The sequence below is a fragment of the Anopheles arabiensis genome, chromosome 3 (assembly GCF_016920715.1).
Source record: "Anopheles arabiensis isolate DONGOLA chromosome 3, AaraD3, whole genome shotgun sequence".
Classification (NCBI taxonomy): domain Eukaryota; kingdom Metazoa; phylum Arthropoda; class Insecta; order Diptera; family Culicidae; genus Anopheles; species Anopheles arabiensis.
In genome coordinates, this window is record NC_053518.1 from 2488904 (window position 1) to 2497499 (window position 8596).

General features: G+C 51.0%; 6 protein-coding genes across 6 annotated transcripts; 4 read left to right on the forward strand and 2 right to left on the reverse strand.

Annotated features, from left to right (window-relative positions):
• Positions 1 to 259: 259 nt before the first annotated feature.
• Positions 260 to 1418, forward strand: LOC120900342 (inactive hydroxysteroid dehydrogenase-like protein 1). The gene is made up of 2 exons (XM_040307205.1): positions 260 to 445; positions 512 to 1418. The coding sequence occupies exons 1-2, from the start codon at positions 283 to 285 to the stop codon at positions 1294 to 1296; spliced, it is 948 nt and encodes a 315-aa protein (XP_040163139.1). The 5' UTR covers positions 260 to 282; the 3' UTR covers positions 1297 to 1418.
• A 289-nt stretch (positions 1419 to 1707) lies between these two features.
• LOC120900341 (inactive hydroxysteroid dehydrogenase-like protein 1) lies at positions 1708 to 3369 on the forward strand. Its single transcript, XM_040307204.1, has 4 exons — positions 1708 to 2107; positions 2198 to 2434; positions 2513 to 2973; positions 3037 to 3369. Exons 1-4 carry the CDS (start codon positions 1951 to 1953, stop codon positions 3142 to 3144), a joined length of 963 nt encoding a protein of 320 aa, XP_040163138.1. The 5' UTR covers positions 1708 to 1950; the 3' UTR covers positions 3145 to 3369.
• On the reverse strand, positions 3317 to 4297 carry LOC120900343 (ribosome maturation protein SBDS). Its single transcript, XM_040307206.1, has one exon. The coding sequence runs from the start codon at positions 4185 to 4187 to the stop codon at positions 3426 to 3428; it is 762 nt and encodes a 253-aa protein (XP_040163140.1). The 5' UTR covers positions 4188 to 4297; the 3' UTR covers positions 3317 to 3425.
• Positions 4298 to 4342: 45 nt separating this feature from the next.
• On the reverse strand, positions 4343 to 6599 carry LOC120900339 (zinc finger protein 431-like). Its single transcript, XM_040307202.1, has 4 exons — positions 6483 to 6599; positions 5437 to 6414; positions 5290 to 5379; positions 4343 to 5204 (listed from the first exon to the last, which is right to left on the reverse strand). Exons 1-4 carry the CDS (start codon positions 6543 to 6545, stop codon positions 4368 to 4370), a joined length of 1968 nt encoding a protein of 655 aa, XP_040163136.1. The 5' UTR covers positions 6546 to 6599; the 3' UTR covers positions 4343 to 4367.
• Positions 6600 to 6792: 193 nt separating this feature from the next.
• On the forward strand, positions 6793 to 7085 carry LOC120900344 (protein dpy-30 homolog). Its single transcript, XM_040307208.1, has one exon. It carries the CDS (start codon positions 6821 to 6823, stop codon positions 7061 to 7063), a length of 243 nt encoding a protein of 80 aa, XP_040163142.1. The 5' UTR covers positions 6793 to 6820; the 3' UTR covers positions 7064 to 7085.
• A 161-nt stretch (positions 7086 to 7246) lies between these two features.
• Positions 7247 to 8581, forward strand: LOC120902270 (ER membrane protein complex subunit 3). Its single transcript, XM_040310870.1, has 2 exons — positions 7247 to 7931; positions 8002 to 8581. Exons 1-2 carry the CDS (start codon positions 7373 to 7375, stop codon positions 8241 to 8243), a joined length of 801 nt encoding a protein of 266 aa, XP_040166804.1. The 5' UTR covers positions 7247 to 7372; the 3' UTR covers positions 8244 to 8581.
• The last annotated feature ends 15 nt before the right edge of the window (positions 8582 to 8596 follow it).

The following is an 8596-nucleotide window of genomic DNA, read 5'->3' on the forward strand; positions in this document are numbered from 1 at the left end:
CACCACAAAAACCCGCCACCCGGCGGGAGTGTTATAGTAGTGTAATTATATTTAATTCCCACGCGTGTCGACGCGGTGTGCTCGATGTGCTATGCTATCAGTGTGCACCGGCGGCGTGATGTGAAACACGATACTCGCGCGCAGGTAGTTAGAATGATCTCTATCTAATAATAGTCGTTGGGTATCGATTCCGCGCGTTAGGGAAGCCACCGAATCTGGTAATGTTTAGTTATTCGTCAGCACTCTCCAGGAGCACAAGCGTTCGGGGGCGTCTGCTTTACAATGTGGCCATTTGTTTGTGCAATTTTGGCGCTCATAGGAGCGTACTGCTCGATCTGCTGGTTGCACGAAAATCTCCGCACACCCGTTTCGCTGGTTCTGCACGGCATCGCGCAGCTCGTTTTACCCCAGAAACCGTTTTCTGAAAAATATGGAGAATGGGCAGGTAAGTTGATGCGTAACCAATGGCGACACGTCATTCATACAAGCGTGCTGTGTGTCTACCTTGCAGTGATCACCGGAGCCTCGGATGGCATCGGAAAGGGTTACGCTGAATATCTGGCCGGTAGGCGCATGAACATTGTGCTGGTTGCCCGCAACGAGAATAAGCTGAACCGGGTGGCCGAAGAAATCCAGCGCAAGTACTCCGTGCGCACGAAGGTGGTAGTGGCGGACTTTGCCAACGGTGAGGCCGTTTACGAGCATCTGGCGCGCGAGTTGCTTCCACTGGACGTGGGCATACTGGTGAACAACGTAGGCCTTTCCTATGACCGAGGCATGTGTATGGAGGAGCTGCCGAAGAAGCTGGTATGGGATCTACTCACCGTCAATGTGGCCTCGGTGACCATGCTCTGCCATCTGTTGGTGCCGGCGATGAAACAGCGCGGCCGCGGGTTGATCATCAACATTTCATCCCTCTCGGCTTCCGCCCCCGCCCCCTATCTGTCCGTGTATGCGGCCGCCAAGGTGTACGTGCGGAACTTTTCCATGGCACTGCGCGAAGAGCTGCGACCGCATCGGGTCGAGGTGCAGACCGTGCTGCCCGGCTTTGTACGTACGAACATGACCGCGTTCGTGGCCAGCGAGTACGACGGGAAGGCCGCCTCGAAGCAGCTCGTGCGGGTGGACGACTACGTGCGGTACGCAGGATTCACAATTGGGAAGACGGATCGCACGTGCGGCTACTGGTGGCACGGGCTGCAGTATGCCGGGCTGAAGCTTGTGCCGGAATTTGTGCGCGTGTTTGTGCTGCAGACGATTTACAGCCATTTGAGAGGTGCTAAAAAGAACGTTTAAACGCAGAGGACAGTTTGGTGGAGCAGCCTACTACGATCCTACGGTAGGGTTTCAATTGAAAGAAACTTTTTGCTTCTATTTCGACACCATTACGGCAATAAAAACTCCATTACAAAAGCACACACAAAAAACGTTTTCTTTCCGTGCCCGAAGGTATTTTAAACCAGCACAACCTCAGCTCAGCTGCCGCTTCAATACATCACCGACTTGTTACCGTTACAATGAAGCATCAGACAAATAGCTTCCGACGGTTGATGTGCCTTGCAGCGTTCTGGTCGAGCATCTAACGACCGACGCACACCAACACACTGCGCCGAGAGCCTGAGATAACGTCGTACACCGGCCCTGTATGTGTGCACCAGCCCTAATCCCTTCGGAAACCGGATTTCTATAGCAGCGCGGCACGGCACGACTTCCACCGTGTGCGTCATTATTAACGAAGCTAACGATTCGTGTAGATCTACGAAACCGAAAAACGTTTATCGTGCGTTCCACCAGCCCATCCATCCATTACGTCAGCATTGCACAGCACATTGCTGGCCGCGTTGCCCCGAGAGATCGCCATCGCCCCATCAGTTGTGCTTTGAATGTAGAATAGGTAGGCTGTGGCGCACGCACGGCCCATACAGCACACACACACACACACTAGGCGATATGTTTATGGAGCTGGTCACCGTAGTCGGAGTGTACGCCACACTCTGCTGGCTGTACGAGAATCTCCGGACACCGGTGCTGCTTCTGGTGCAAGGCTTCCAACAGCTGTTCCTGGGTGGACAAACATCGTTGCCACAAAAGTACGGCCCCTGGGCTGGTGAGTAGACGAATCCCCCCAACGAATGTGCTTTGTAGATGTTTGCAATTAACAGGCCGCTCTCTCGGTGTTCCTCCTGTTCTTCCACAGTAATTACGGGCGGTTCGGATGGAATCGGCAAAGGCTACGCACACTACCTAGCCAGCCAAGGCATGAAGGTGTTGCTTATCGCTCGCAACGAAGCAAAGTTGAAGCGCGTGGCCGACGAAATTATGGCCAATCATCAGGGCGCGGAGGTCAAAGTGTTGGTAGCAGATTTCTCCAAAGGCGAACAAATCTATGAACGGCTTGAGCAGGAGCTGGCCGCGTTCGATATCGGTATCTTAGGTAAGGGCGGTTGTTTTGCGTGTGCCGCGGTCGCAATCTCACGCTCACGGGGCACTTTTTTGTTTGCTTTCGCCACAGTGAACAACGTGGGCGTTATCAACGAAAAGCCCATCCAGGTCGACCGAATGGAGAAGCGTATGCTGTGGGATCTAATCAACATCAACTGCGGGGCGGCCACCAACCTGTGCAACATTGCAGTTCCAGCGATGAAAAGGCGGCACCGTGGGCTTATCATAAACATTTCCTCCCTGTCGTCGGTCGCCCCCACGCCTTATCTGGCGATTTATGCAGCGACCAAGGCTTACATGACAAGCTTTTCCCTGGCCCTGCGGCAAGAGGTGGCTCCGTACGGCATCGAATGCCAAACCGTTGCCCCGGGATACGTGCACACGAGCATGACCGAGTATCTAAATCCAGCCGAGGGTCAGAAAAACGCATTCTCAATACGGCTCGTTAAGGTGGCCGATATGATACGGTATGCCGGGTACTGTATAGGGAAAGTGGACCAAACCACCGGCCACTGGTCACATGGTATACAGGTGAGTGTCACAGCGTTACAAAAACAAGAATCCATCCACTCTAACCAGCCACCTTCTTTCCAGACCGCCACGCTCAACATGTTGCCCGCTTCGCTAAAACTTCGCGTATTCACCAGACTCTACACACAGCTGCTGCACGAATACTCCAACACGGACAAAAAAACTACGTGATCTTTTAATTTGCACTAAAACGGAGCCACCAACACCAATCCCACACCAATCGAAACCCATGCAAACGAACCAAACTTAAGTATTGAAGCATTTGAACGCTTACCTTATCGCAGCTTCATCGCGGGCTTTCGGAGCTTTAAAGTGACTCCGATTTGTTTTAATCCATGTGTCGTTAGTTCGCATGCGAATTTTCCATTTATTTAAAAATACATAACATGAATTATATCCAACGGGTGCATTAATTTGTAGTCACTGGGGGCGGTTAACACAACACAAGCTGCTCATTCCAGCACCTCTTCGCCTTCTTTGATTTCCTTCAGGTTCAATACTTCCAGCGCGCCGGCACCCTTCGTTTCGGTGCGTATGATTTCGTCCATCTCCCGAAAGTGTCCCGGATCGATTAGGCACGTCAGCATCAGCCGCTCGCCTTCCCACTCCTCGCCCTCGGTCACGGTGGAGCTGAGCTTGGCTATTCGCTCCTTCAACCGCTTGGCCTCCTTTGCCGGCAGCGCCAGCTTCAGTCGCATCTTGGCGCGCTCGAGCGGAATCGTGTCCCTGAGCAGCCGTATCACATCCAGCGCCTGCTGCTTGGCGTTCCGATGCGGCTTGATGGAGTAGTGGATGTCTTTCATCGATTTCTCTATGATCGACACCGGGTAGGGTCGCTTCGTTTCCGGATTCACGCACTTGTCGGCCACGGTTGTGGCAATCTCCTTGAACATGGAATCGAGCTGATCCTGGCGCTCCTTTTCCGACACCTGCAGCTCCCCTTTGGCCAGAATCTCCATGCAAATCTCGGTCACATCATCCTTGCCGAACGCTTTCTGTAGCTCCTCCTTTTTCGCCACCTCTCCCTTCGATACGTTGTTAAACACGGCGATCGTTTGCAGCACCTCGTCCAGATCCTTCTCGGCGCCCGATCGCCACGAGAGCACTTTGTTTTTGTAGCACGCAATCTCGAACCGCTTGCCGCCCTTCTTCATACGAACCACGGCCACATTCGTGAGCCGGATCTGGTTCGTGGGGGTGAATATTTTCGGCATACTTTTGCTGTGTTTGCTGTTCTCCGCAGTACTTGCGGCTGGGTTTTTTTTCCGAACTGTTCCGCACAGCAAACAGCAAAACGCAGCACGTTTGTTTACGTCCCACTGACAGCTGTCAGACTGCACTTTCGATGTGGCTGCGTACTTTTCGCCGCATGCGTGCATATTTGAATTTGAATTTTATGCACCTTGGTGCACATCTTCGTACGGTTCGTTCGGAGTTTCCAACGACCCAGGCACTTGCTTGTGAATGTTGATCATGTGATTTCGTAGACCGGAATGTTGCTTGAACGATTGACCACACAGATCACATGCAAACCGGTACACTTCCTCGTGAATGTACGCATGCGCTTTCAGGTTACTTTTCCGGATAAATTCTCTCCCGCAGTGGTCACAGCTGTAGATGGGTTTCACCTTCCCCAACGCCTGGTGGGCGGAATGTTCCTTGCTTTGGTGTATCTGGAGATCAACCTTTTTGTAAAACACTGCCCCGCAAACTCCGCAAGCCAACTCCCTGCCAGCATCGTGAACCTTCATGTGTCGTAACAGTGGCGCTTTTGTGGCAAACTCTCGATCACAAACCTCACACATGAATTGTTTAACACCACTGTGCAGCCGTTTGTGCACCCGCAGACTGTTGGCGAAGCGAAAATATTTCGCACAAATATCACATCGGAACGGCAGGTCTTTCTGGTGCAGCAGTTTGTGCGATCTCAATGCCCCGCGAAACCGAAAGGCGGAAGAGCACTGGTCGCATTTGTACGGTTTGGGATCCTCGTGTTGCAGCATGTGCACCTTCAAATCTTGTCCGTATTTGAACGCTTTCCCGCAAAGCTCACACGAAACGCGCTCGTGTTGATGATCGGTTTTGATGTGCTTCTCAAGGAAGCACCGAAAAACGAACGTTTTGGGACACTGGTCGCACTGGAAGCGAGCAGCTCGATGGTGTTTGGCACGATGTATGGCAAGGGTTGATGCGGATGCGTACCAGTTTCCGCAGAGTTCGCAGATTAACGCCTGTGGGATAGTGAAGAATTAACATTTTATAATGGTTTTTTGAATTCCACAGCCATTTTAATAATGAATCGAAGTAAGTACTAGCCTTTGAGCCTTTGTTTTCCTCTCCAGAAGAAGTCGTATGATGACTATTGTTTAAAATTTCCAACGGTTCGGTATGGTTATTAGAAGAGTTCTAAAAAATATAAAATTTTAAAACATTTTTTAAATTCTTTTACAAGCCAGCACTTACCATGAGTAGCATCTCTTCTTCGTGTATCGTCATTTCATCGGTTCTATTTTCCGATGGTTGTATCTGGGGATCAAAAGATCCATCCTCGCATTGTATGCTCTTATTCACAGTCTCATGTGTGCCGGTTTCCGGCTTGTTTGGAAGTTGATCGATCACTGTAGATTGCGTTCCATTATTCTCGTTCGGAAGACATTCCGGTTCATGCGATTCCGCAAGTTTCTTCCTACGCTTTGGCTTTGGAATTCCCTTCCGATTCCACCCATTCTGTGGTTCGGCCACTTTCAACCGCTCCAGTCCCATCTCCTGCCAGTGAGCACGCCGCTGGTGGTTCGTTAGGTAGTGTTGCTTGTTAAAGCTATGGCAACATAGCTCACACTGGAACGGTCGGCCTCGCAGCTTTTCGTGGGAAGCGAGTTTGGCACGTTGCTCAAACGCTCGATCGCAGTGATCGCATCTGAATGGAAGGTTCTCTTTGACATGCGCGTGCTTGCGGTGCTTCAGCATGGAATGCACATTGTCAAATCCCACGCCACACTCCGGGCACATCCGCTTCTGGTGGTTGCGTAGATGCAGCCTCAAGCTCTTCAGATGCTTGTAAGTCACACCGCAAAGATTGCACACATTTTGCCGCTCGTCGGTGTGCACCTGCTTCAGATGCTGTTTCACAACCGAACCGGTGGCAAAGACTTTGGAGCATACGGGACATTTGGCACCCTCGTTCGTGTGCCGGAAGACGTGACAGTTGAGTGCCGTTTGGCCACGGAATGTTTTCGGACAGTGCGGACACTTGTACGGCTTTTCGCCCGTGTGCAGCCGCATGTGGCACGTTAGGGTGCTTTTGTGCAGAAAACGGCGATGGCACACCTCGCATTCGTGCTGCTTGATGCCGTAGTGAATCTTTTCGTGCTGTCGCAACATCGTGGGGTATTTGAACGTCTTATCGCAAAAACTGCAGATAATGGGAGCTTTGCTTTCGCTCTGGAGCAGGGCCGATTAGAAAGGGAGCGGATTAGTGAAGCATCGAACAGAGTGGAAGAAATACAAACCTCGGCTGGGTGTTCTGTCGGTGTTGGTTCAATTCCTTCCCCATTTTCTTCGGTGGGTTGCATTTTTCAAATAATTCTGCACAGAAGGAATGGTTGTTTTGCTCTGTTAGGAACTTCCCCCCTTTGGTTGTTTACAATCCCGTCCGTTGACATCGCAGCAAACATCGCCGCTGTCAATAAAACATCGCCTTCCGGGGTCTGTCAAAATCTTTCGTCATTTGCGGGCGCTAAACAGAATTTCGATTTCGTAAACAAACTCCGCACGAACGCCTTGAAGCCAAAGATAGAAAAGCGTCCAGAAACGGCCTCCCAGCAGCCAGAGGACACAGCGTACTGCAATGGAAAAGGAAAACAAAAGCTCAGGCACGGATAATGGGCGAAAACCGGCTGGAAACAACTTGCAATCGCTACCCACCCGCCAGTATTTGGACCAAACGGTGAATCCCATCCTGCTGCAGGGTCTGAAAGTGTTGGCCAAAGAAAGACCCCAGGATCCGGTGCAATATTTGGCCAACTTTTTGCTGCAGAACAAGAACCGCGTCGAGGAAAGCAACGGAGCCAGTACGGAAGATACACAATAAATAGCATGCGATAAGTAATGGAGGAATGGTTTCGGTGTTCTGTGAGTGGAAATTCCGAAGGGAACGAAGCGAAAGAAATGGTAAAAGAGAGGGTGAAGGGAAGCTCGAGCAAACTGGATGACATTCGACGAATCGAGCAACAACGATAGGGTGGGATGGGTGGGGGGAGGGGACTGTCAGATGGGCAATTCTGTCAGACTGTAGTTGGGAAAAATTGGTGCAAAGTTGTGTTTTTCTGCTGGTGGTTGCTGGAAATTTCTCTCGTCCTAGCAAAAGAGCCGTGCAAATCCGCTGGTTGTTCTGCACACGATGGCCGAACTACTGATTGACCCCAACATCCGCGGATGGGTGTTTTTGCCCATCGTTGTGATCACGTTTCTGGTAGGAATCATCCGGCACTACTTCTCCATCCTGATATCGTCGCAGAAAAAGGCGGAACTTACCCAGATCCAGGACAGCCAGGCAATGATCCGTGCGCGGTTACTGCGCGAAAACGGCAAGTACCTGTCGCAGCAGTCGTTCGCGATGCGCAGACACTACTTCAACAACGAGGATACGGGCTACTTCAAGACCCAGAAGCGAGCGCCACCCAGCCCGAACTCGACGGCAATGCTGTCGGATCTGGTGAAGGGGAACTTCATCAACGTACTACCCATGATTGTGATCGGCGGATGGATCAATTGGATGTTTTCGGGCTTCGTAACCACGAAGGTGCCGTTCCCGCTGACCCTTCGCTTTAAGCCGATGTTGCAGCGAGGCATCGAACTCGCCTCCCTTGATGCTGCCTGGGTATCGTCCGCCTCGTGGTACTTCCTGAACGTGTTCGGCCTGCGGAGTATCTACACACTCGTGCTGGGTGAAAATAATGGTAAGTGGGCAATTGGACGATTTGGAACAGAACAATTCTAACGTTCCTTCGTTTTTTTTTTAACTTGTAGCGGCCGATCAAACACAATCGATGCAGGATCAGATGTCGGGCGCTGCTGTAGCCATGCCACAAGACCCGAAAGCAGCCTTCAAGGCAGAATGGGAGGCACTGCAGATCACGGAGTATCAAAATGTTCTAGCAAACGTGGAAAGCGAGCTACTGGCCAGTAGTGGTTTGGCTGGCGACCAAACAGGTGCACCTTCATTGCTTCAGTCCAGTCGAGGCGAGGACAGTTCCGCCCTTCGGAATTAGTGTGAAGGTCTGTAGCAAATACATTTACCGACTATTTGTTTTAGAACGCGTGGCAAGTCAAAGGCAGTGCAAGGCGGGTGTGGGGCGATTTTAGCAGAGTAAATCCGTTCCTTTTGTTTCACTCTTAGACCAAGGTTTTCCTTATAGAACAGCTGGCATAAGGCTCTAGTGCAGACAGTTTAACAAAATGGCATGGAGTCATTCGTAAGGAGTTGGTAGTTAAATGAATTATTTAAGTCAACTGTAAAGCGAACGGCTTTGCCAAGTACTAACTACTTCGTTAATACGATGCAAAGCGATACGAGGAATAAAAAAAGAACAACACAAACCATGCGTAATTTACCGCAATCGTT

Excerpts from the sequence above, each read along its gene's own strand:
- LOC120900342 (XM_040307205.1), top strand. The coding sequence starts at position 283 with ATGTGGCCATTTGTTTGTGCAATTTTGGCGCTCATAGGAGCGTACTGC. Across the intron at positions 446-511 it reads AAAATATGGAGAATGGGCAG|TGATCACCGGAGCCTCGGAT; the intron begins GTAAGTTGATGC and ends TCTACCTTGCAG.
- LOC120900341 (XM_040307204.1), top strand. The coding sequence starts at position 1,951 with ATGTTTATGGAGCTGGTCACCGTAGTCGGAGTGTACGCCACACTCTGC. Across the intron at positions 2,108-2,197 it reads AAAGTACGGCCCCTGGGCTG|TAATTACGGGCGGTTCGGAT; the intron begins GTGAGTAGACGA and ends GTTCTTCCACAG. Across the intron at positions 2,974-3,036 it reads ACTGGTCACATGGTATACAG|ACCGCCACGCTCAACATGTT; the intron begins GTGAGTGTCACA and ends CCTTCTTTCCAG.
- LOC120900343 (XM_040307206.1), bottom strand. The coding sequence starts at position 4,187 with ATGCCGAAAATATTCACCCCCACGAACCAGATCCGGCTCACGAATGTG.
- LOC120900339 (XM_040307202.1), bottom strand. The coding sequence starts at position 6,545 with ATGCAACCCACCGAAGAAAATGGGGAAGGAATTGAACCAACACCGACA. Across the intron at positions 5,380-5,436 it reads AAGAAGAGATGCTACTCATG|AACTCTTCTAATAACCATAC; the intron begins GTAAGTGCTGGC and ends TATATTTTTTAG. Across the intron at positions 5,205-5,289 it reads AGGAAAACAAAGGCTCAAAG|GCGTTAATCTGCGAACTCTG; the intron begins GCTAGTACTTAC and ends ACTATCCCACAG.
- LOC120900344 (XM_040307208.1), top strand. The coding sequence starts at position 6,821 with ATGGAAAAGGAAAACAAAAGCTCAGGCACGGATAATGGGCGAAAACCG.
- LOC120902270 (XM_040310870.1), top strand. The coding sequence starts at position 7,373 with ATGGCCGAACTACTGATTGACCCCAACATCCGCGGATGGGTGTTTTTG. Across the intron at positions 7,932-8,001 it reads CGTGCTGGGTGAAAATAATG|CGGCCGATCAAACACAATCG; the intron begins GTAAGTGGGCAA and ends TTTAACTTGTAG.